Source organism: Coenobita brevimanus, chromosome 13, assembly GCF_032717465.1.
Source record: "Coenobita brevimanus isolate Jiangsu-jjx chromosome 13, ASM3271746v2, whole genome shotgun sequence".
Lineage (NCBI taxonomy): Eukaryota > Metazoa > Arthropoda > Malacostraca > Decapoda > Coenobitidae > Coenobita > Coenobita brevimanus.
This window is the reverse complement of record NC_136966.1, coordinates 49,402,680-49,428,760: the sequence shown is the minus strand read 5'-3', so window position 1 is coordinate 49,428,760 and position 26,081 is coordinate 49,402,680. Positions and strand designations below refer to the sequence as shown.

The following is a 26,081-nucleotide window of genomic DNA, read 5'->3' as shown; positions in this document are numbered from 1 at the left end:
GATGTCAGGCCCGTCTGCTACACCTGTTTGGCCCCAGTCCCTAGGGCCAACATAGACAGGCCTCCCTTCACCGTGACCAGAGGAGGGCCTACAACAGGTCGAGACCCCAGGCAAGAGGGTCTCCCTGCACCGTGACCAGAGTGAGGACCTACAACAGGTCTAGACCCCAGGCAAGAGGGTCTCCCTGCAACATCGGACCCGGGTCGAGTCTCCCCCCAGCGGGTACGGTGATTCCCGCCACGGGTAGAGCCCCCGGAGGTCCCCCTATAGTGACAGAGTGATATCGCCCCAGAAACTCGGACAAGATTAGTGACTTTTCCTTTCCTATAGTGAGACAGAGACAGTGATCCAGTGACAAAGTGAACCAGCGGGATTACACCAAAAAGGTCCGTAAATACCTTCCCTTGGAAAAGACTATAAGTTCTGGGCCCGTACAACTAGTGCTATTCCCAAGTCCAGTCTAGAGGAGTCCCCCCCTTGCCAGTGTACGCGCGGGCGAGAGTTGCCGCGCCGAGCCCAAACAGTGAATTATAGTGATCTGCTTCCCTTGTTCTTTTACAGTAATAATCCCTCCCCGGCTCATCAAGCCCAGACATCTCGATTGCACCAGTACACTAAGACCTTTTGGACTTTAATGCAAGTTAGTCTCATTCACTTATGGACCCTTAACCCATTGTAAGGTATAATTATAGTGTGTGTGAAAATCCCATGTTGTACTAACGTAACTTTGTATATCTGTATCCTCTGTCCATAATATCATTCTATGTAATATTGTCACGGTGTTAGAATTAAGGTAATAGATGTGTTAAAGGTGGACTGCCTAGTTTTTATGTCCTGTTCCTTTGTTAGTGCATTACTTCCGGTCCGGGAAGAGGACCCCGCTCAGTAGCTAGTGTTTTTAGTACGAGGAGTCGGCCTAAAAACACTCAGCATAACATTTACAAACTTGATTACATGACACTTGTCCACATTGAATTCCATTTGCCATGTACTACTCCATTCATGAAGTTTATTTAATTCTTCTTGTAGCTCTTTACAAGAGTCTGTGTTAGTAATTCTCCTTTGTATTTTTGCATCATCTGCAAACATATTCAGATAGCTCTCATTTCCAGTGTTACTGTTTATATCATTTATATACTGTACACTAAAAACATGATTGGTGCCAGCACTGAACCCTGTGGTACTCCACTAGTCACTTCTTTCCATGACGAGTAGTTTCCTCTTAGTACTGTTCTCATTTCTCTTTTTATGAGAAAGTCTTGCATCCAACAAAACAGTTTGCCTCGAATTCCTCCTTGATGGTACAGTTTCCATAAAAGTCTTTTGTGTGGTACTGTGTCAAAAGCTTTCTTGAAATCTAAATAGATACTGTCCACCCGTCCTTCCCTTTCCTGTATTGTGTTTGTTACTCTGTCTCAGCAGATTAGTAACACATGATTTTCCTTTTCTGAAACCAAACTGTCTTTCTGTTATCATACTGTGTTCTTCTAGATGGTTTACCCAAGCTTTTCTTATAAGCTTTTCTAATACCTTGCTTACAACACTGGTCAGTGATACTGGTCGGTAGCTGAGTGGACTCGTCTATTTCCCTTCTTGGATAAGGGGACAATATTTGCTTTTTTCCAAATATCAGGTAGTTTACCTTGACTCAAGGATTTCTTGAAAATTAAAAATAATGGTTTACTTAACTCTTTTGCACATTCTCGTAGTACACAACATGAAATTTCATCAGGACCACTTGCTTTTCCTCTGTCTAATCTACTTAACTCCTCCTGTATTACTTTTTCTGCTATTTGTATATCTGGTAGTATGTGTGGACATGCATGTTCCACATAGTCCCTCTCAAAAATTTTTTCTTCTGTAAAAACTAATTGGAAATTCTTATTTAGTGCTTTACAAATATCCTTCTCTTGTGTATAAGTGATTCTCTCGTCCGTAATTGATTATATTATATCTTTTACTTTGGTTTTGCTTCTGATATTACTGTAAAACAGCTTTGGTTGATCACTACTTTTATTTATTATATCCTCCTCAAACTGTTTTTGGGCTTCCCTCCTTATTCTTGTATAATCGTTTCTTGCCTGTTTGTTATTATTATACGCCCTTTCACTATTATGTTTCTGTATGTATTCCACAACAAATCTCTTCTTTCTTTTGATTTTTTACATTCTGTATTGAACCATTTCTGTATTTTCTTATCTGCTTCTTTGTGCTGTGGGATGTACTTCTGGACTCCTATTTCATAAAATTCACAGAATTTTTTATATACAGCATTTAAATCTTGTCCTCTAAGCTCATTTTCCCAATCAACTTCTAAGAAATACTTCTTTATGTCTTGATAATTTCCCGTTTTATAGTTTAGGCTCTTTTTGTAACTGTCATTGCTGTTTACTATGTCATATGCTATCCTGAAGTTATAATTTAGTACTGCATGATCGCTTTTGCCGAGTGGAGGGTGATATATTAAACTGTCAATATCATTTTCTTGCCTAGTAAATATTAGATCTGGCACTGAAGGTACATCAAGTCCTCTTTTTCACATGTTGTGTGTGTGTGTGTGTGTGTGTGTGTGTTTATCATAGCTGAATGATATCGTTATGCTGGCGGAAAGAATAATTTAAGCCATCGTATCATGGTATCCACATCATATGCTCGAGCTTCCGTCCTAGTCTTGGTGGGCTACACTTTAGTCTTAACCATGACATACTTTGGCCCTATCTATGACATCCTTCCAGATCTAACTCTAGCATTCTTCAACTGTTATCATGGCATCCTTCAGCCCTAACCCTGGCATCCTTCAGCCCTAACTCTGGCATCCTTCAACCCAAACTGACTTTAACCTTTGCCTTACGGACCTATTCTCATCCTCAACGCGTCTCTCTCTGTCTCAGTATGGTCAACACATGTTTGTATGTATCACTGCTGCCTAACTCTGATCTTTGTGGATACGTATAGGAGCGTGTGGATGAGTGTGGACGGGTGGGAGAAAGTGTGGGTGGGTGGAGATAGGTGGAGGTGAGTGTGGGCGGATGTGGGTAGTTGTGGGTGAGCGTGAATAGGTATGGGTTACTTTGGGTGGGCGTAGGGAGGTGTGGATGAGGGGAATCGGAAAGAAAGTATCAGGAAAAAAAGTAACTAAAAAAGTAACAACTTTTCCTAGGTTAGGTCAGGTTAGATTAGGTCAGGTTAGGTTAGGTTAGGTTAGATTAGGTCAGGTTAGGTTAGGTTAGATTAGGTTAGGTTAGGTTAGATTAGCTCTTTCCCTTACGTTTTTTACTGTTACTTTTTTTCCTGATACTTTCTTTCCGGGATTCTCCTAACACATGCTGCATACAAAGACCCCTTAGCACGTAGGGAGAGCCCTCTCAATGTCAGGAGAGGCAAGAGCTCCCTGAACTTCTTCCAACCACTTCTCACCCTAGCCACATGTCTCCCAAATAACAAAACTCTTCCACACACTCAAGAGATTCACCAGCAAGTTCAATCCTTTCACGTCTGACAATCTCCACCTGCTCACAACAATTCAAATTATCATCTTTATATTTACCTGCCATAGCAGTCAACACTGGAGTACGCATCTTCCCTTCGGAGGAATCGACGAGCCTGGCTGTAGGACCTGCGCGGACAAGGAATCATCAGGGCCTGTACGAAGAGACAACAGAGCCCAAACGAAGAATCATCGGAGCCCAAACAATCATCGGAGCCGGAATGAAGAATTTACCTATGCCAACAGCTCTAGACTCTCCCCATCCCCCCTGCCCCAGGAAGTGGATGATGAGCTGCAGTGTCGGTTCAGAGGCACATCCCATACCGTACACCATAGGACCATACCTTAAAATGAAAACCGCCTTATTTTCTATATATATATATATATATATATATATATATATATATATATATATATATATATATATATATATATATATATACCATTAAAATTCTCAAATATCACCAAAAAATTAAAACGCATTTTTGTGAGACCTGAGGCTCAAGCCTGGCTTCGATCTTTGGCTTTAAGTCAAAGTGGCCCCGCAAAAACAGTACTCAAGCCGTACTGACGAATGTAAACAAACACCCCGGTCAGCTGATGACGCAAAGCAGCATGGCAGATATTGGAGAATCATATATTTTCGATCTAAGCAGTAGTTCTTCCCTCCAGATGGGAACTTTTCCGTTGTTTGCACAGACACAAGAGTCTGCGACTGTTGTGTCCACTCTTGTAGAGGAATACACGAGCCAGGTCACTGTGTTGTCGTCTTTAATGGCAACAGGCACTAGGTACATAAAGCAGCTGCGTTAACTACTGGAAATATGAATGACATTATATAAGGAAAGCTTTTAATTTACAAACTTAGGGTGCTTGTTGAGAACCCTAGGAACAAGGTACTCTCAGTGACAGTGTATGGGAAAGTAGACAGAACTCTTATTGATATTATGGTGTAGTGGTAGCAAGCTTAATAACAATGCTGTAGACAACACATTTGTGACCATCATGTTTGTAATGTGGTCAAAAAGTTATGTTGTGGTTAGGTTTTGATATTCGTAAGATCTAACATATCAAAAGTTTGGTGAGTAAAAGTCTGATAATAGGTTATTACTTCATTTTACGTACTTATTAGGCTTGGCAGAGCCAGTAAATTTACAGCCATTGTTTTACTATTAAGGAAAATCAAACTTCCATAATTGTCTGAAGCCGATTGTATCAGGTGAACATACCCCAACACAAGTATCTCCACATTTGTACCTCCCACTTCCCATCTACACATTGAAAAAAAAAAATTATGGTTGTATTACTGGTTAGATCATGTCAGGAGTATGAGTTTAAGGCGGTTTTTGGTGTCTGTTTGTGACTAGGTAGCTGAGAAGGGGCTTCATAGGCCAATAGTTTTCTTGGCAGCAGGTAATGAGTTTGTCAAATATTTTGGTAACGACGATGATGAGCCTAGGCAGCTGACTATATGTTGATTGGATAAAATTTGAATGTAGGATCATCCAGACAAGAGTTTGGCATGCCTTATTCAGTTTGGTAGATGTGCTAACTTCATCATGCAGATGTTGTGCCTGCCAGATTTATATATTTTTATATCTATTTTTTTATTTTGGGTGCAGATGATTGGCCATTTAAGTATCATTCCTCTTCGCATCCTTCCCTCAATCCGTCTTTCCTCTTCTCTCTCTCTCCTTCCTTCACTTTCAGTCTTCCGTAACCCCTTTCAGCCCATTAGTCAGATTGGAGGACTGATTTGACTTGCAACCAAGGAGACTCATTCCTGCCTCATCACGAAGATCTGTAACCCCTTTCAGCTCAGTTGATGGCCAAGTGCAGTCAGATTGGAGGGTTGATTCGACTAGTAACTAAGGAGACTCATGGAGATGGCTGCCTTCATGTGGTGGCACTATATAACCAGACAGTGGAGCTGCCTGGCTATACAAACATGCTTAAACTCCTTCACTGGCAGCTGAAAGGACGATGGTGGACTGCAGAATGAGGATGGCTTCAGCCTGCAGTTCACTGGGTTTATATTTATGATCAACCTATGGATACTACTGTTATTCATCATTCATTCATTGCCAGACGCCATGTATCCCAGAGCAAGGGCTTTGAATTTTTGTTTTACAGGGAGGGGCACTAATCCTCCACCAACCCCACTTGACACGTAGGGATGCCAGCAGCATCTGGTGTTCCCAGGCGGTCACCCATCCAAGTACTAACCAGACCCAACGTTGCTTAACTTCGCTGATCGGACGGGAAGCGGTGTACTCAACGTGGTATGGCCGTTGGCTACTGTTATGCTAGGTGTTTATAGGTCGACTTCTCGTCCTATAAACACAAGCTGTTGAGCCGGGGTTCTCTTTCGAGACCGGAGCTAGAGTACACTACAAGAAGAACAGGACATAAAAACTCTGGTCAACAACCTTACACGTGTATTATCTTTATTTACACACCAACGGATACAATATGAATGCAAATAAAGCACAGTACACTATTCAGTCACAAAATCACTATGTAGACTAGAGGACTCTGACTGGGCTGCCGAGGTCCTGGGCTCTACAGGTGTCAGTCAGGAGGGGTCCCGTCAGGTGTTCCTTCTCTTAAGGGACACAGGACGACCCTCAGGGGTGGCGGCATCTTCTGTGGGCTGTTGGGCGACGTGGTGAGACGCCCTCTTCTCGTGGGGCTCGATGAGGTGTGTGAGACCTCTGGACTGGGCCCAAACAGTGAAAGTAGGTGCACTTGCCTGTGCCCACCCTGGGGAGGAGATCATCGTCGTCTGGGGCTGGGGAGGTCATGCCCTGGGGTTTCAGGGGCACCTGGGGGTCCGGGGGCTGCGGTCTCCCTCCTGTTGGGCCGCCGTCAGGGGTAGTCTGCGGCGTCGCCTCCAGTGGGAATGTGTCAGCTGGTCATCTCACCTGGGCGCCGGCTGGACTGCACATACTTCCAGGGTCACTGCAGGGCCTTGCCAAACATCCTCCAACCAAGGAGCTCCTCCTGGAGGCTGCCTCTGTGGAGAGAAACGGAGGAGCGTCCCACTTGGCCACAGGAGGTTGGGCTAAGCAAGGGATGTCCTCCAGGACGGAAGTCACAGGGGGCGAGAGACGATTGGTGTGGTGTCTCCCCCTGACACGGCTGATGGCCATCGCGGACGTCCCACAGGCAACAGGAGGAGGGCGGCTGATGGCCGCCTCGGGTTTTGCACGGCTGATGGCCGTCACGGGTTTTGTGCGGCTGATGGCCATCACGGGTTTCGTGCGGCAGATGGCTGTCTGTTGGGTGCTGCTTGGGACTGAAGTATCAGCCCCACCCTGAACCTGGTGAGGGCTGGTCCAGCTGGAGGGTAATGCGCCCGTACTGCATAGCCCTCGCTGGGTCTGTTCTGGGGAATAAGGGCACAAGGTTTTAGGGTACATAGGTCCATACTGTCTGGATAACGTGCGTGCCCTCAGAGCCTCTCTGTGGTCTCCTCCTGGGGGGGTGTCGCCATGCCCCAGTGGTGTTCTGCTACGGTGTGTCTTTCAATTACTACTGCTGCTGCTGCTGCTCCTACTACTGTATTTCTACTGCTGCTACCGTTAGTAAACTACTACTACTACTACCACTACTAAACTACTATTACTACTACTATACCACTGCTACTACTGATCCCTTCAAAGTGTAGGGTTCTGGGACTAGGCTATTAAGTCATGATATTTAAGGCAAGGGTGAACAACCTCACCGACCTATAAGTGGCATTATGTCAGCACTAAACTCCAACCATCCCTAGGATATAAACTGTTACAGGCTCAGTCTGGTGGTTGGTACACTTACACTTAACCCACTAAACCACCAGGCATCAAGATCATTAATATCAGCTATACTCTTTTCACTTTACCTTGGCCTAGATTTTTCCCTTTTGGCAGTTTACAGCACACAGGTCAGTCCGGTTGGAATACTTAACCCACTAAATGACCTGGCATTATCTGGTATTTGGTTACCACTCATAGTAAATGGTTGTCTGACTTACAGGAAACCAGGGCCGGATTTATGGCTGTCCAGGGGTCCTGCGCTGACTCAAGTGTTACAATAAATGATAATATTTGCCTCATTTGCCCTAGCATGGCTTATCTGGCTACCTACCTAGCTAATAATACATCATTGAACAATCATATTAATAAATATGGCTCTGAAAAATAAGGTTTATCTGTATATCAGTAGCCAGACACCTAAGGGGTGGCCACTTGCCTTTGAGTTTGTTGTTTTACAGGGAGGGGAACTAACCCTCCACCAACCGACATGTTGACATGTAGGGAACATGTATGGGTTATATGGTTACCACCCAGCATTGTAAATGGTTTCCTAGCTTACACGAAACCATTAGGCTTGTCACTCAGTGTAAAGCCACCTGAAGGGGAAAGAAGAGTAATAAAAAGTGACTGGAGAGACACGAGAAATTTGAAAGGAGAAGGACAGACACAGAAAAAGAACAATAAAGGTGAAGGAAGAAGTAGGCAGCACTACATCAAGTGAATGGATGATGGCTGCCACCACCTACTACCATCATTCTGTAAATATATTATGAATTATTTAATGCTTTAATAGCTAATCTTCAGGGGGATCTATGAAAGTCTATGTTCATTCAATACCAAAGGCTTTGGATATCATCACTACAGCAGCTGAAAACCCTCTATCCCTCTATACACCACACCTGCTGTAATCTTACAATAAACTCAATAAACTGCTGTTAGGTCTGATGAGTTTGTTTTCTCCCATCTCTGTGTTTGCACCTTCGTCTCTGTGTCACTGTGGTAGGGAATAAGACAACCAGTGAACAGGGTACTACAGCCCTGTCAATGTTAGGACAGGCAACAGTTCCCTGAACTTCTTCCAACCACTCCTTACCCTGGGCACAGAACTAGCTCCGGCCCTGCTTCTAGCACACATGCTGTCCCCCCAAATAACAAAACTCCTCCACACTCTCAAGAGACTCTCCAGCAAGGTCACTCCTTTCCCACCTCTCTGCCTCTGGATCGCCTCCCGTACACACCACACACACGAAATCAGCATTATTTCGTAGTACCTGCGATACCACTACATCTTTTATCATCCATCATCATCATCCAATCCTACGTTGCCCCATGAGGAGTGTAGAAGCCCGGGGCTAGGCAAGTTAGTCCTGACATTTAAGATGAAAGTGACCAGCCTCACTCATCCATGAACGGCATTATATGAGCAATAACTCCAACCACCCTTTGGATATAAACCGTCACCGGTCCAATCTGATAGGAGTGCAGCAATTACCCACTAAACCTCTAGGCGCCATAATTTGGTTATGTGGTTACCACCCAGCGTAGTAAATGGTTTCCTGGTGTACAGGAAACAATTCGGCTTGTCACTCAGTGTAGAGTCACCCATAGGAAGAAGGAACAGGAAAGAATGAAGAAAAGAAAGACATAAGAGGGAGTGTAAAGTCACCAATAGGCAGAAGGACGAGGAAAGAATGAAGTAAAGAAAGACAGAAGAGGAAGGAAGGAAAGGAGGAAGGAGAAGAAAGGGCAGACACCTGAGAGTGACACTACATTGAGTGAGTGGATGGTAAGTGCCGCCTACCACTATATCTTTTATGCGCCCACTTATCAAAAACACACGTGACATATTGCACATTGCCACACTCCCTCTTTGACAGTACTGTACTGCACTGCCACCAACCCTAGATATCATCATTTTTGTTTTATCTGCATTTACTCTCCAACCCATGTATCCCATTGCACTTCACCACTTCCTAAATCATTCCTCTGCCACCTTCTGATTCCCTGTGATAACAAATCAGGATGCATCTCTCATGGAATCCAGTTCTGAAGCAACATGAGAGCTTCAAGCACTGTGACAAAAGATGAGAGGCTTAAAATTGAACCCAATGCATGCCAGCATTCACAGAAAACTTGTCACTCAAGCTTCTATTCACTTTCACCTGGGTGAAGGCACCCTCATGCACTGCCATAAACCACTCTAACCAGTCATTCCTCAGTCCCAAGCTTTCTCACTGCCCACTTCACCACCTCCCTAGGAACTCTGTCAAAGGCCTTCTCCACATCAACAAAGTACAGTACAGCTTTCTCTTCTTTCCTATAAATTTTTCCTGAAGCTGTCAGACAATGAATATGGCATCATAGTCCCTTTGCCTGGTATAAACTCAAAGAATGTCTCATCACTATTCACTATTTCCCTAACCATACCTTTCAGGACTTTACTTTCTCCATTACCTTCAATATCTGGCACAAAAGTTTGATATCTCTGTATAATTTCCTCTTTCCAAGGCATCACACCACCCTTTGTACACATTGACAATCACACTATTCAACCTGTCATCTGGAACAACACACTAGTATACAGGATAACTCACTCGTATATCTATGAGGCCTTCAACATCTCTGCAGTCAACCCAGACACCTTCCCCAGCTGCATTCTGCTGATTACCCTGCTAATAGTATAGTCAACCAAAGGCCATGGGCCAAACACTGGATCTGATGACTCCAAACCTTTCCTGTTCCATTTAAACTCCTTATTCAGCAGCTGGTTGTAATACTGTCTCCAGGCATCCTTAATATGCTCACTATCCACCATTACTCTTTCTTCATCATTCTTTGCACACTGCTCACTTATGATATCCTATCTTCTCTCTTCATCTGTTTATCTGTCTATCTATCTATAACGAGACACCATAATACCAAAAAGGGTGGTTGTTTGTCTTTGAGTTAGTCGTTTTACAGGAAGGGACACTAACCCTCCGCCAACCCACTTCCTAACACGTAGGGAATACATCTGGATTGGTTATGTGGGTACCACCTAGTGCTGTAAATGGTTTCTTGCAAGCCAGGACACCATTTGGCTTGTCACTCAATGTAAAGCCACCTGAAAACAAAAGAAGTAATAAAAAGTGGTAGAAAAGATGGGAGAAGTAGGAAGACAGAAAATGGGAGAAATGGCATTCCTCCAGGCTGGACCCTGTATTGGATTATATAGTTCCCCTAGGTTACAGGAGTGGCTACCACTCCTGGCACGGCAGTCCCGGGTGAGGCTCGAACTTCCAGTCCCCCGATTATGAGCTTGATGCTCTACCACTGAGCCACCGTGCCCCCTAGTAGGAAGAGAGGAAGGCAGAAAGAAAAAGAATAATAAAAGGCGAAGGAAAAAGTAGGCAGCACTACATCAAGTGGGTGGATGATGGTTGCCACCACCTACCACAATATAGCAACCTTAAATACCACATTCCTCCTTCAGCATTTTAGCTTTCCAATAACAGTTTTCTAGACTCAGACTTTGCCCTGAATACTTCCTTTCAGATGGTATGCTTTGCAGCCAGGTATTTTTGGCTGTTACTTTCCCTTTTTCATTCTTGGAACAGTTTTCTTTTCTCTGTAACTGCAGCTTCTACATCCTCATCCCACCACCACATTACCTTATGTCTTAGTGGGTCCCTTGTCCATCCACACACTAAATCAGTAATTCTCATGAATTCTTAAAAATCACACACATGAATTAAGAGAAAGCATCCTAGATACAGTATAAAGCACTATGGCTACTGAAGGTGCTGTAATGAAATACTTGTGCTGTAGCATAGTTGCTGGGTGGTGGGGAACCCATTTTTTAAAAGATCTATCTATCTATCTATCTATCTCTAGCCCGACGCCCTAATCCTGCAAAGGGTGGCCGCAGACAAAACGCCTCCAAGTCGCTCTGTCACCTACCATTTGACTACCCTACCCCCGGCTCACCCCCCCCTCCCTCATATACCTCTCAACTCCATCCCTCCACCTCATCCTCGGTCTACCTCTCCCTCTCTCTCCCTCCATCTCACCTACATACACCCTCTTAGTCAGTCTTTCATTCTCCATTCTCTTCACATGTCCAAACCACCTCAGTGTATTTCTCCTAATCTTCTCAACCACATCCACATCCACCCCACATCGTTCCTTCACTTCTTCATTCGTCAACCTGTTCCTCCACGTGCAAGTGGACCTCTTGACCATCATACTCCTAGTTACACCCTACCTTCAACCTCCATTGCTACCATTAACACCCTGAAGTTCGCATGACTCAGCTGAATTAAACAGTTTAACGTTAGCTGGAAAGGGATGTCTTCATATAGTAGCACCAATACAACCGGGCATGGCTATATAAACATCCCTCAACTCGTATCCCTCAAAAAGGGAATGGATGGTGGGTTGCAGGAGAAAGGCAACTTAAGCCTTCAGTACACTGAGTTCACATCCATGTGAGCCTGGGGTCACAACAACATTAGCTGGAATTAAACACTAAAGTTGTCTCGATCATGTGATGGTTAACGGTTGCCATATTAAAACTCTTAGGCTCTTATGATTCCCCATGAACTGATTAAAATAATGTAGCATTAGTTGGAATAAAATACTGGAGTTCTCCTATTCATGGGACTCCTCACTCATTACCCATCTTTTTAGCATAACACTTACATTGTACTGGACAGTAAATCCCACATAGCCATGAGTACAATCTTAAATCTGTGTTTTACTGTAGCATCAAGATCAGATGTGAGATGATGAGTTACAAATAAAACAAGAGTTAATAAGAACACATATATTTGTATGAATTTAACTCACACCATGGTATAAAGTACTGCCCGTTGCGCGTGCTCTGCTACACTGACGAAAAGCAATGCTAGTGGATGGAAGTTTGATGCTGCTATTGGTTGTTCTGAAGCTGTTTTGATTGGCTGGATCACTGCATTTTTCATCATTTTATGGGCTAGTATTTTTGATTGGCTAATAATCTTATTCACTACTGGCTGATCACTTATCTATGGCACACACGTCACAGCCTGCACAAACTAGATAAACTAGTTCAGGCACTAATATTCACATTATTTCCATATCTTTCAGCAGCCAAAAAAACTTCTCTGACCAGCCATAACAAATTGCTGTATATGAAAGCATTAAAGCAAATAAGCTTATACCCTATATAACTGGCTGACAATTACTCAAGGGCAAAGGCTTTCTTGAGAAAAATACTGTTTTTCCAAAATTAATCCATGCAACTTTCAGTGCTGACAACTAGTTTCACATATATCACATCTTCATGAGGCACCCCGCGACAAAGTGCACAACACGAAGACTCGCTCATTGTGACACCTGTGAAAATAGTTAATCTTGAGAACCAGATGATCAGGTTCCACACTGACCAACCTGTTCTGCACTGTCAAACAGGCTGCACAAGCTATAATAATGTAAAGCAAATCAAAGGATTCCAAAGAACTAAGAAGAGGAGAACAACAAGAGGGATAGTGAATGCACAGCTGGGTATCTAGCCATGTCAGAATAAAAATCATCTGTGCTAAGTACATAGAAAATATGTGGCTTTCCTTATAAATCAGCAATTTCTAAATCAATTCCAAATATCAAATAATGGACACCATTACCTTAATTCTTTATACTGCTCCAATAGTGGGCATTAACACTTATCACATATGACTTGTAATGATTTATACACCTAATGAATGAACCTGACTACTGGCACTGGTTCCGCTTCTCACAGGGGAACTGATATTAGTAAAGAATGCCATAGACAACCTAATCATCACTTTTACCTTCCATATAATACTAACCAAACTGTTAACCTGAGTCCATCACTTCCTTAAATATATTCAGTGTAAAATGTCACTAATATGTTATAAAGCACTGAAGACAACACCACTCAGGATAAATTACCTCATAGCACCTAATCATCAGTACTGCAAATAGTTTCAGAATCACCACCAATAAAGTATGATCAGATAATAGCACCAAGTGATGTTTAGTTCACATCTCAAGTTTTAAGTGCAGTCACAATACAGATGAGTTATAGTGAAAAGAACTGTGATATTAATTTGTTTACATATTGCAATGTCAAATCCCAGTAAGCATAAGACAGACAATGCACTAGAGTATTATGGTTTGCTGAACTAGACAATAGTGTTTGTATATATATATATATATATATATATATATATATATACTGTATATACGAACACACTACTGCATAGGCATGGCCCGATCTAAGTCTGAAACATTCATGTATAAACATTCAAACAATCCATAAACTCCTACCCTACGCCTTATGCTAACGAGTTCTCACAGAGCAATAAGTATGTCTTCTGAATTTATTTTATTTTATATATATATGTATATATATATATATATACTGCATGTATAATTCACTGTAAAATTAATTTAGGCTAAAATGTTACCCATATCAATTTCCATCATTTAGAAATAAAGTTGGGCACTTTCATAAGGAACTTTTCAAACATTACATCACCACTACACCATATTTTAAATAGTTTAAACTTTGTGAAAATCAACAACTTCATTAACCATCCAACCCAAACTACATAAGCAATTATTATATACTGTCTTACTTGCTAAAATATACAAATTGTGTATATAATTCATGTTACACATATGCAAATACCTGTACATTAAATAGATTAATTTTGACAGGTATGATATACTGATGACAGTGTTATATACCAAAATAAACATGGTAGTTTGGGTGGTCATACTATAATTAGTTCAGATCATAGGGAAGACCGCAGAATTCCTAGAAAAAGTTGCATTTGAAGTCAACTGGGTAAAAACAATGGTGAGATGAACTTAAAAGGGTGGGGGCCCATTTGGGTAGCGCAGCATAGGATCAAGGCTGCGAGCAAAATTGTTGGCCAGGCTGCAAGCATAGTCATCCTCTGATGTTGGGACAAGGGAGGCAACACCGAGCATGAGCAGCATGAGGGCTTGAATGGGTAATGCTGCTCGCATCACCCGACCAAGGAAACGATAGGAGCGCCGCACCACCCCTTCACTACCTTCACCAGTACCATCACTGTTGACAAAACAGTAAATGCTACATTAATATCAATAAATCACACATAGATTTATATTTGCAGTTTATCATGGAAATAAAAAAAGCACACAAATATTTATACAGTAATTAAATGTGCAATCAAGTATAGTATCTCATGTGATCAGTGGTAATACAAAAAGCACTAAAGTGGACATTTATCATTCCAAATGAACTAAAGAACTGATAAAAATATATTACAAATTTTATTGTACCTAAGGTATTACCATTAAAATATAGTATACAACTAAGTATACAGTACTGTACATAGATTTTTAAAAAAATAAATAAAAGAATAAAATAAAAAATAAACTAAACTAAACTTGTGTACTACAAAACGAATTCAGACTAAGTGCTTGGCAGGTTCCATGTGCCAAGTTGTACGTACTGAGCATCAGAGTGGAAGCTGGCTGACAGGGAGCTTGGTGAGGTTGGCCGCGATAAAGTGAACTCGGCAGACTCGTACAGCTGGAAAATAGAGTGCTTTCAGGTACTACATGCGTTGTGCACTGCAATTCTATAACATGCATGATCAGCAAAGTAATATACAGAACCAAACAATTTACTGTATACCAAAGTTGAATGCTACATGGGATATTTCCCTGGACTAACCCCTGAAGATGCAAGCGAAGCCAAAGAACTTGTGAAGTCCTGGCCAAGCAACTGTGAAAGATGAGTCAGTTGCTGAGAGCACATCTGGAGTAGAAGGCTGAGGCGTCGTGAGAGTAGTGCCAGCTGGTCTCTGACCGCAGCACAGCGGTGGTCATGCTGGGTGGGCAGAAGATGGTGTGCGGCCTCGTGCAGGGATGCCACCCGTGGCTCACATCGTTCTACCTCTGCCCTCACGTCCAGCACACGACCCACTCGCTCTCGCAGGGCCGCCTCATCCATTTCCTCCTCTGCTGCAATCTTCAGAAGATTCTCTTCTGTTGTATCAGTCCATGCTAAAAGGTCAGATATGGTACTGTAGAATTCTTCATTGCCCATGAGTGTGGTCTGTAACTTTGCTTGCCACACAGAGGCTGCAGCACATACTGCTTCCCACCGTTGATTGGCGACGGCTAAACGCTCCCTCACTTTCTTTGCTCGACGCTCATCACGTGTGTGTTCTGCCAGATGTTTTCCAATGATGTTTAGAGACATGATCACAGACTTGTGGCCATCAAGGTCCATGAGGAACTCCTGGAAAATGCACCAAAAAAAAAAAAAAAATGTTTAAGTATGGTAATATCAAGTCCTGAATTACTGTAAGCCTAAACTGCAAAACATATATATATATATATATATGAGGCGTCTAGAACCAAAGGGGCATCGGCACCAAAATGTACTTTTGAGTTATGACGCTTTAAAGTTGTGTTTATGGCAACGTCATAACCAGAAGGCAATAAACAAACATTTTATACATCAAAATGATCATCAGCGCCTATGCTCTACATGTAAAGCCAAAAAAACAAAACAATAATAACCGTAACCACAAAATAGGTAGTAAACGAAACCCCCAATTTAAAAGTGGGCATAATAACATATTGTAGGGATTTAAAAACATAGCAGAAAAAACATCAACGAATGTATTAATGTACACAACTTTATTAACTGAAGATTCCAGTTCACTTAATATTAATAAACGAATAATTATTACTGTAATTTTATGTTTTTGACAACTAAAACTGAAGTCAATGCAGTTATTATTTTTCCTCTACCATAATAGATTGAAATAATAACACTAAAAAAAAAAAAAGTGTAGTGTAGTGCTTAAGTAAATTGAGAAGGGGTAGTGGGGGGTTAAATGGTGGGGTCGTCATCTAGGAGATCGACATCCAACTCTGCCTCCTCGGTGCCACGCCCCCTCCCGCTGTCTCCCCTCACCACTCTCTTTTCCTCTTCTTTTCTACCTTTTTCCACTTCTCCACACACTTCTGACACTTACGAGAGGTTATAGGCACCACCTCCTCACTGTAACTATGTGATGAACTCATCTTGTCACCCCCCCTTCAACCCCAATAACAACAGCTCATCTTGTCACCAATAATCCACAATAAATGGGGCAAAAATCCATTACGCAATAAATAGACACCTCAGTGAACACGGAAGGGAAGCCTCACTGGCACACCGGGCAGGCCAAACGCTTCCTGATTGGCTGCTCTGGGGAAGTGGCAGAGAGTGAGAATGCTGATTGGTTTGGGCTGTGTGGCTTAGATGCCTGCCTACTCTGATTTGTTCGCCCGGCAGCATGGACAAACCCACGTGACTTTGAGCCTCTCTACCACTGTCCAAAAGGCCAAATCTTATATGGCATCCAGTGCTGTCACTGAGAAGAGGGTTAAGCCTGTTGTCTCCCCTACCTAACTCAAAACCAGTATATTGGTGGGGATGCCCCTTTGGCTCTAGACGCCTCATATATATATATAAACTGAATAACTTAGGTTTCTGCAAAATTCTTATTAATATACACTTACTCTGTGATCTTGGGCAACTTCCTCTAGTTGTTCCATAGGTAAAGGTGGGTTGTGCTGGGTTGACTGGGTGGCCTCAGCATGGGTCAACCACTGCTCTAGTCGCCACATGTCATTGTCGAATTGTTGCCAGTTTCGTCTGCAACACAGCGGGCACGTCAGGGAAGACGTCTCACTGTAAGCAAACATGCACATGCAATGTGAGCTAAATCTATGGTCAACCAGGAGTGAAACACCACAGTATAATCACACTTCATGACACCTCACTACTAATCTGTGTGTGTGTGTGTGTGTGTGTGTGTGTGTGTGTGTGTTTTATATATCTTTCTGTGGGGAAAAAAAAAAAAATTTTGAAAAATTTGATATGGGAAAGGTATAGTAACAAAGGACAATTTTTGAAAAGCAATGAGCAACAAGTATATCAGGTAGGGAATAATCCTCTAAACATACACAGCAGCTACACTGTAAATAATCAGTTGGATATGTGACAATACTGCATTATTCTATGCTACCAAATGATGACATGAAACCATATATACCACAAAAATTAACTGTACAACAGAAGAGTAAAGTACTGCAGAGCAAGGCTTTTGAATGAACTAAGAGGCAACTACTGAATATTTACTGACCATGTTTCTGACCTTGGAAAAAAAAAACATACATTAAGCCTATCACCAGTTAGGGGTGTAATCACGTGTAATTCATCAGCAGCTACCATCCTTGCATGTGGTCACATAATGGCAACAACTTTGTATGTACTGTATGCCCAAGCCTATTGATGTTCACTTGTTTCAGTGCTAATTTTATGTACTACTGACTACTGTGTAAACATAATACAACTTTTGGATATCACGATGACCTTTTAAGGCCAAAGTGTCTAGAAATACAGTCCAGTACGACAGTAACAGTAATGTAAGTAACAATTCTGCCTTTTCACCTGAGGTCAATTCTGTTAAGATGATGTACCTATGCAGGGTTATACTGAATGTTCACTGTTGCTGCTGTTGTTGCAACTCCAGGCTCATTTGGAATGCTACTTACAATGCATATATAATGTACAAATTTATTTTCAATACTCATGTAAAGACTTAATCAATCACTGCTAGGTCCAATACTGTACTGGTAATGTCTAAAGCTGTGCATTTCCATATAAAATTGGCCAACCAAAATGAAGGAGCTCCTTATTAGGATGCATGGTTTCAACTGATTTGGTTGCTCTTTTTACTGTCATTCCAGTTAGAACTCATATGCTGTCAAAACTGGAAGAATTCTGCTATTTTATTCCTGCTACAGCCAAATGAGTTTATTCCAGTGAGAATGATTCACACGAGCATGGGTGTTAACGAAAGTCCATTACCTTTATCATTACATGAACTAAGTACTTTAAGAAGAAGAAGAAAAAAAAACGTCTATAATAAGAAAAGCAACACTTCATACTAAGCTATGCAACTTCCAAGTGCCTTATCTACACTACTTAAACCATGGTAGGCCAGACACTCTGTGGTTACTCAACAATAACTACAACAACAGCAACTTTAAGCTAGTAAGGAAAACATTGTACTTTACAAAGACTGAAAGATAAATGGACACTTTTTAAGTATTTTCATACTGAGAAAAATGGAACTGAAAGTTTATTAAAGAAGCTGAATATCAGTAATTCAAGCACTGAATCTGAGGCATTTTTCAAAATTATGAAACCTCTTATGGCCTGGAAAAACTTAGGACATGAATGGCCTATTGCAAAGGTCCTATTAACGTAGCTGAATATAGTCTGTTAAATTTCAAGTCACTTTTTGTATAAATTTAAAGAACATCAAGCTTTAGGTAGGAATTAAAGTGGTTTTTCATTAATTTACTTATGGCACTTTTTGAACATAATTACTCTCATCTGCCTTTGCTTCAGAACACTGGCACAGTGCTGTGCATCTACTGATTTAATGACACTGGCCCTTTAGCACTAACAGATGAGCATATTTACAGCTTAATGTTAAATTTGTAAAATATATATATATATATATATATATATATATATATATATACAAGTATATATATATGTTTTGAAACTGTTGCTACTGTCACTCAACACTGTAAGCCAAAAATGTATTTCGTCACCCTCACAAAGAAACTGCCTAAGTCACTTTTTTGGTGATATCTGGATTTTTGCCTAAATCAATTCTTCATCACATGGCACACCTATTGGTATAGCTGCCTTTGCCAGGTCTAGGGTGTGAGTATCTAAAATGCGCCTCAAGTTTCTGCCTAAGCCACTGAAAGTTAAGAAAATGAGACAGGTTTTCCTTGATTTCCCGAAAAGTAGAAAAAATGACTTAGGTAGTTTCTTTATGAGGGTGACAATTTGTTTCCTACATATAAGCATTACTACTGAAAACATCCAGAGTATTATCACAATTATCATCTTAATTCATCCATCCACAACCTTTCACTGCATCATCAGATGCATAGGGTTTCCTAAGCTAAGTTATCAGTCCAGATATTTCAAGGTCAGGATGACCAGCCATTCATCACTGGGTGGCTTTATGTGAACAATAACCCAGACTTAACCTTTGAACTGAACATTCTATCGGCTGCTAATTTAAAAACTGGATGCAATCCTTGTCAAGTGCATCTCCTCACAAACTTCATTCAATCCTTTCTATCACTTACCAATCCTTGTACTTATTCACCATCCATAGCCTGCTTCTCACATTCAACTACTGTACAGAACTCCCTCGTCTTAATACATCCATCAAGATGAAAATTATACTGTCTTATCTTTGTTAAATTATATGTACTGTGAAACTAACCTGTTCTCTTTAAGTCTTGATTGTTTAGCCTGTGCAAGGGTCTCTAACTGTGAAAATTCTTCAACAACGGAGTCAATTTCTGGATGTAGCTGGCGTGCCTCACTGTCATCATTGCTGTGCTGCTTCAGAGAGCTTAACAGGTCCACAGATGAACGGCACCCTGCTAGCTGCTTCGACTGAGGATAAAGATTATGATAGATTTAATGATACTGTATGTAGCTACCATCTAATTAATAGTGTACATTTTCTTATAAGAAATATAACAAACAGTGAATTTAACAAGAGATAATCTTGTTTCTATAAAACTGAAGTAAAGTCTGTATGACGTTATTTTTATTAATGGTTATAAAAATAACATGAAAATTTTTAAACTGTCCCCAGCGGTCAGTACTTACAAATGAGTAGTACATCTTGTCAACCTCAGCACCCTGAGGTGTTGGACACTTCAAGGCTTCCTCTAACTGCAAGAGAAGTTTCTTGCACTCATCAAGTGCCACTCGCATTTCTACAGCCAAGGACCTGCCTCCTACAGCACCAATTAGAGGCATGTCTGAGGAAGTGAAGGTTGGCTCTAGGTTGTGCAGCTCAGCATCTGATACCAGAGGAACTCTGTAATCATCATCTTGTCCTTGTAGAAATCTTTCCTCTGATAACCTGCTCTCTACTGCAGTTACTGTTGAAATTACTGTAGTCTGAGTGATCTCCTCTTCAACTTCCTCTTGCAGACTCAGAAGGTGTGTATGTATTAATTTCTTCAATCTCCAATACTCAAAAAGACTTTCTTCTATGGCAGTACAGTCAATGTAACAGCTTCTTTGGAACATGTATGTAATCATATCATCAAATTTCCTCAAGTTATCTTCATGCTTTTCATATTCTGCAACAAGTTTCAGAAGAGACTTCTTCTTATGCTCTAGATCAGAATGTGTCAAGTTCTCATACTCTGATATCTTAAGGTCAAACTCAGTCAGCCATGATATTACCTGTTCTCTCATACTGTCAAATTCAGAATAAAGTCTTCTGCTATAGTTTAGACGTCGAAGTACAACAGTAACATAATAACTTAAAGTATGGAATCTTGAGTTGGATGATTTCACCATTGTCCTGATTTCATTTGCTTGATCTAACCTGTTTTCCCTTCCATATGGTCGGGCCAACATTCTGTAATTTTGATTGAGATTTTCATACTGTGGTGTCTGGTCATGAATAAGTGGTTGGAGTTGATGGATTAAATGTGCAACGGTCTCCAGTTCCTTATGTGGAACATCAGTTGATATCACATTCAAGTCACCCACTTGTGACTCCAATTTTGACAGCCAAGTTTCAAATGAAGTATTAATAGTAATAAGTTCCTGCCACATCTTCCAAGTCTTTTTGATGAATGCTTTGCGCTCAGCTGATCGTGTACAGATCTGTCCCCATCGTCGGTCAAGATTGTGGTGAGCTTCCTGTAGGGAGTCCATGTCACCACTGGCATCAAATTCTGTACAGTCACGAATCACCATATCACACAAGTTCAGCACTGATGATATGGTACTGCTCTGATTTTCAATTTCTTTTCGTAATTCTTCTTCCACTTCAAGCAGATGATCTATTTCTTTCTTTGAGCTATTCTGGAAGACAACAGGACTAGAAAGTTTTTTCTCTATCAGGAAAAGCCATTCTTTCAGTTCTGCCAGAGTGACTTCTGCTTTATTGATGGTTGTAACTATGTCCTGAAGCTTCTGTTTTCTGCTATTACACTTCTCATGAATGTGTTTCCAAGTTGACTCAATAATTTCTACCTTTTTCTTGAGGTCAGTGGTTTGTTCTTCATTACTGCAAGATAACAGTTCTTCACCCTCAGATTTCAACCAGTGAACTTCTATGCTCTTGGTATTGATATCTTCCTGATAATCATGTTCCAGCTTTCTAATCAGTGTGTCTATATAGCGTTCTGAGGTACCATCAATTTTAGCCTCCATATCTTTGGCCCATGTCAAAAATTGTTGATATCTAGTGTCGTAAAGCTGCCACAATTCCAATCTGTCTTCAAGTGTGCTGATTCTGAGTTTGTACTGGTGGAGTAGCTCAGCATGTAACTGCGTTACTCTCCACATCCTTTGAGTCACTATGCGAAGATCCGCAGGAGTGAGTGAATCCACCATCTGTTCACGAGTAGTTCTCAACAAAGACAGATCACCACTCAGGGCCTCCAGAGCAGATGTAGTTTCAGTGTACTTCTTAATAGTTTCCTGGACACTACTGAAATTAGACGGTAATTCAACAGACAACTCTGACTGTAGCTCTGTAAGTATGGTATGGAGTTTTGTATAGATTTCTTCGTACTGTTGCCAGTGGTCAAAACTCTTTCTCAGGTAACCCAACCAAGTTTCTACACCAGCTTGTAAGTTAGATACACGTTGTTGAAGGGACACTAGCTCTGCTTTCAAGATGGAGTGGATGCTTGGATCACATGATGAAACCAGCTGCTGGCAAAGCTTTTCTACAGCTTCAACCTGCTCCTCTCCTTTTCTTAGTTGTTCCAGCAAAGACTGCAACCTGTTCATAACCTTATCAAGTCTCCTGCGTGCAACCTGCCTTAGCTGAAGTCCCTGTTTCTCTTGCTCTAATGCCAATATCCATGTCTGTAACTGAGCAACTTTTACTCTGTAAGTTTCCCAGGTGTTAATAGTTTGAAGCAGTAGTTGCTCCCTTTCACTAACAGTGGTAAGGACAGTCTTATGTCGAAGAATAAGCTCGCGCAGGCGAGACTGCAAGTCTTTAATATGAGAAGGAGCAGTTTCTTGCTGTGCTTGTTTTTGAAGTGTGAGCAATACATTTGTCTGTGTGGTGAGGATGGATCGGTGGACCTGACACAGGCGAGAGGCATCATGCAGGCCCTCACGAGAGGCTGGAGCAGGAGCATTCATGCTGGCCTCAACACTATCCACATACTGCTTCCACGTGGTCAGAGCTGCAGCCAACTGTTCATCATCACCTCCCAGGCCAGCAACTACCTGTTCATAACGTGCATGGGTATCACGAATTGCAAGCTGCCAAGCCTCTACAACTTTTACAGGACCAGTCTCTACAAGGGGACCACCAGAGCCACCCAGAGTCACAAGCTGTTCCTGGAGCTGAGTGGCTCGTTCAGCTGCCTCATTCACTTCAGGTTCAGGTAGTGCCAAGAGTGTATGTGCACCATTGATGCCTGCTTCTAGTTCTTGCAGAGCATTTTCTTTTTGCTGTTGCTGTTCAGCATTAGCTTGCAAGGTAAGACTATTGTTTAGCTGAGAAATTGCTTCTGTCAAGCTGGTAATCCTGAATCCTAAACGTTCCACTTCTGCAACCAAAGGTGTGTCCTGGGCGGAGTCTTCTGCCACGTGTAGCTGGATCTGTCTAGCCAACTGCCTCAACTCAGACACCCGCTCCCCGGACCAAGCTGCCTCCCCTACCAGTACCTGCAGCACAAACAGGAGGAGATTAGTATGTAAAAGCTTATTTTCATCCAACAATGAACATGTAAAACATGCTTACTGTTTATGAACAAAATATCATATAGGTCTATACTGTATATGTACAGTATATCTACCTATCTATATATACATACATGTATATATATATATATATATATATATATATATATTTTTATATATATATATATATATATATATATATATATATAAAATACCTGTCTATCATTCTACATACTGGTACCCTTGTACATCACCTATATACATCAATTATAAAACATTATTCAGCACTAGGAAACAGCGGAGAGTGTTACAAGTACTAGTACCGTGTGTTGCTGTCAGATAGTTAGTATATATTGAAATATGGTAATTAATCATTCATTGTGACCTAGAGATATCAGAAATTTTATGAGTGACATTTTCACACCTTGTTTTGTGGATCCTACCTTACCCAACCCACATATGGGAAAAGAAAGGTATAAGATGAAGACTGATGAATTATTTGTTTTGTATCACATGAAAGTCATTATTGTCACTGGCATAGTTACCCCAGTGACGAATGGGTGAAATAGAGGATGTGAAGATAAAGTAGGGAGATAGGGTGAGCCGCCATGAACGTTAATCTCATTTCTTATCAGTTTTCCTGCCTGTAGATGAAGAATTCATGACCTTACTGTTTTCCCTCTGTTTACTCAGAGGTCAGTTTTTCTGCTTCTGGGCAGAACATCAGTAAATGTTTCTCCCAGAAGTATGCAGAAATCTTTGTCCCTGACCATAAGTGGGCGTGATATATAGTGTGGGAGGGGCAAAATGACAATGTTTTCCTAATAACAGTCCAGTTCCCTCATTCTTGACAGCTTCTTATTGGCTATGTTTGCAATGTGTTAACTTGCAGTTGGTAGCAGGTGCCTCCACTGTATGTGTGTGGCTGGAGATTACACTTAAGACAGCCTAGTGGCTAGTTAGCCAGGAGAGGTGGAGTAAGGCTACTATAAAGCTTGAGGACCTAATGAGAGACACACTTTGCTGTACTTTTCAACACATTTTCACACACTACTAAACACATTACATTAATTATAATACACAATGTTTATGCACCATTTCCCATTTTTGGTTTACTTCTCCATTAACATTAGTGTGTGGATAATATCCACCCATCATTCAATCCTACGTTGCCCCAAGAGGAGCGCAGGAGCCCAGGGCTAGGCAAATTGGTCTTAACATTTAAGATGACAGTGACCTGCCTCACTCATCCATGAGTGGCATTACATGAGCAATAAACCCCAACCATCCCTTGGATATAAACCTTCACCGGCTCAATCCAATTGGAGCACCGTAATGCCCACTAAACCACCAGGTGCCAAAATTTGGTTATATGGTTACCACCCAGTGTAGTAAATGGTGTCCTGGTCTACAAGAAACCATTTGGCTTGTCATTCAGTGTAGAGTCACCCACAGACAGAAGGAAGAGGAAAGAATGCAGGAAAGAAAGACAGAAGAGGGAGCGTAAACTCATCCGTAGGCAGAAGGACGAGGAAAGAATAAAGGAAAGAAAGACAGAAGAGAATGAAAGAAATGAAGGATGAGGGAGAGGAATCTAGATTATTTCATTGACAAGTTCTCCTAGTTCCCCATGATCTGTGAGTATGTAGCCTCCACTGATTGTAATCTGGTTAGATTAGATAACAACTCATTTTATATTTGTATTGAGAGGCCTATGTGAATTCCTCTTTGTAAAATGAATCCTGGTTTCTTTTTTGGTGTGTGTATCTCACAGTGTAAAATAAAGTACTGTAAGTTTGTTTTCTTGTGAGCTTTACCTTACCAGTACCCTTTCTGGAGATTAATTACAGGTTGAGTGCACTGTAATATACTGTATACCCCTATAACACTATCTTATGGTAACATGCAACATAGCAAAGCTTAGCTACAATCCTGACCTTCCATGCCTGACCTCTTATGGTAATTTGCAACATTGCAAAGTTCAGCTACAGTCCTGACCTTCCATGCCTGAACATTACAAGCACAGGAAGCATTAATGCCAAGGTCACATAATACTTGTACTGTAATTATCAACCAAACTACCTGCACAAATATGACTGTATTGTACTGTAGGGGCTGTGCTTGCATACACCTAACATGGGTAGGCAGCTTTACTACAGCTACTGGCACATGTTCAAAGCCACATTTTACAGACATCCTGTATTTCAATTATTAAGCTCCAACGTATAGAAAAGGATCTATTGATGAAGATTCCAGAAAAAATGATGTATCATACTCTGCAATATATAGCTAATCTGACAACCACACTCTAGGAGTCTAGGGTTTGCTCCTCTTTTCCATTTGGATGATTCTGTTGTTGTCTTCCTCCAATGAATCTAAACTCTTCACTCAAACCTCCATTAAGAAGGATTGTGATTCTCTCCACATCATTCCTTCTCAGATTTATTCTTGTTTGATATCAAAATTTCTTAAGACATACTAGTATAATACTTTCTAACTTCTCTGGACTTATTAATAAAGTACTTTTGTCCTGATGGGGACCCTCCAGTTTCTTCAAGAATGCTTCTTCACAGTTGATATCCTGCTCTGGTCAATACTTTCATTTCTGTTAACTTCAGAAAATACTAAAAAAATTCATTCCCTGAGACCTAGCAGTTCTGTCTGACGGTGCCACACACCCTCTCATGCTACCAGTTACCACCTAGATACTATCATACCATGCCTCCACCGCTAAAAAAACTTGTTTCCTTACATATCATCATCATTATCATCGTCATCATTCTGATGTTTTTCCTACCCATGAAGAGGGTGAGTTAGGATCCATGGAAAGGTCAATGTGGAAGAACTACCAACAGCAGGCATGTGAAATGGGCCAAGCATTCATCCACAGGTAACCAATCAAGCCTCAGGGATCCTGGGACCACTTCACTAGGCTAACCATCAGCATTTTTTAATGTGCTTTATATACACGTCAGACATCAAT

The 26,081-nt window shown here is 41.3% G+C and overlaps 1 protein-coding gene and 1 non-coding gene across 2 annotated transcripts in view; both read right to left on the bottom strand.

Moving 5' to 3' along the window:
* Positions 1-5,664: 5,664 nt before the first annotated feature.
* LOC145417016 (5S ribosomal RNA) lies at positions 5,665-5,783 on the bottom strand. Its single transcript, XR_013900383.1, has one exon. It is a non-coding gene; the product is annotated as a 5S ribosomal RNA (ribosomal RNA).
* A 6,290-nt stretch (positions 5,784-12,073) lies between these two features.
* The window catches only part of LOC145415676 (uncharacterized), a 561,483-nt gene continuing 547,475 nt past the window's right edge, over positions 12,074-26,081 (bottom strand). The window contains exons 64-69 of the mRNA XM_080284894.1: positions 20,036-23,083; positions 19,641-19,816; positions 16,840-17,011; positions 14,996-15,565; positions 14,772-14,851; positions 12,074-14,365 (exon numbers count right to left, since the gene is read on the bottom strand). Of these exons, the coding sequence (XP_080141020.1) occupies positions 14,140-14,365; positions 14,772-14,851; positions 14,996-15,565; positions 16,840-17,011; positions 19,641-19,816; positions 20,036-23,083 (4,272 nt within the window). The 3' untranslated portion in view covers positions 12,074-14,139. The remainder of the gene's footprint in view (positions 14,366-14,771; positions 14,852-14,995; positions 15,566-16,839; positions 17,012-19,640; positions 19,817-20,035; positions 23,084-26,081) is intronic.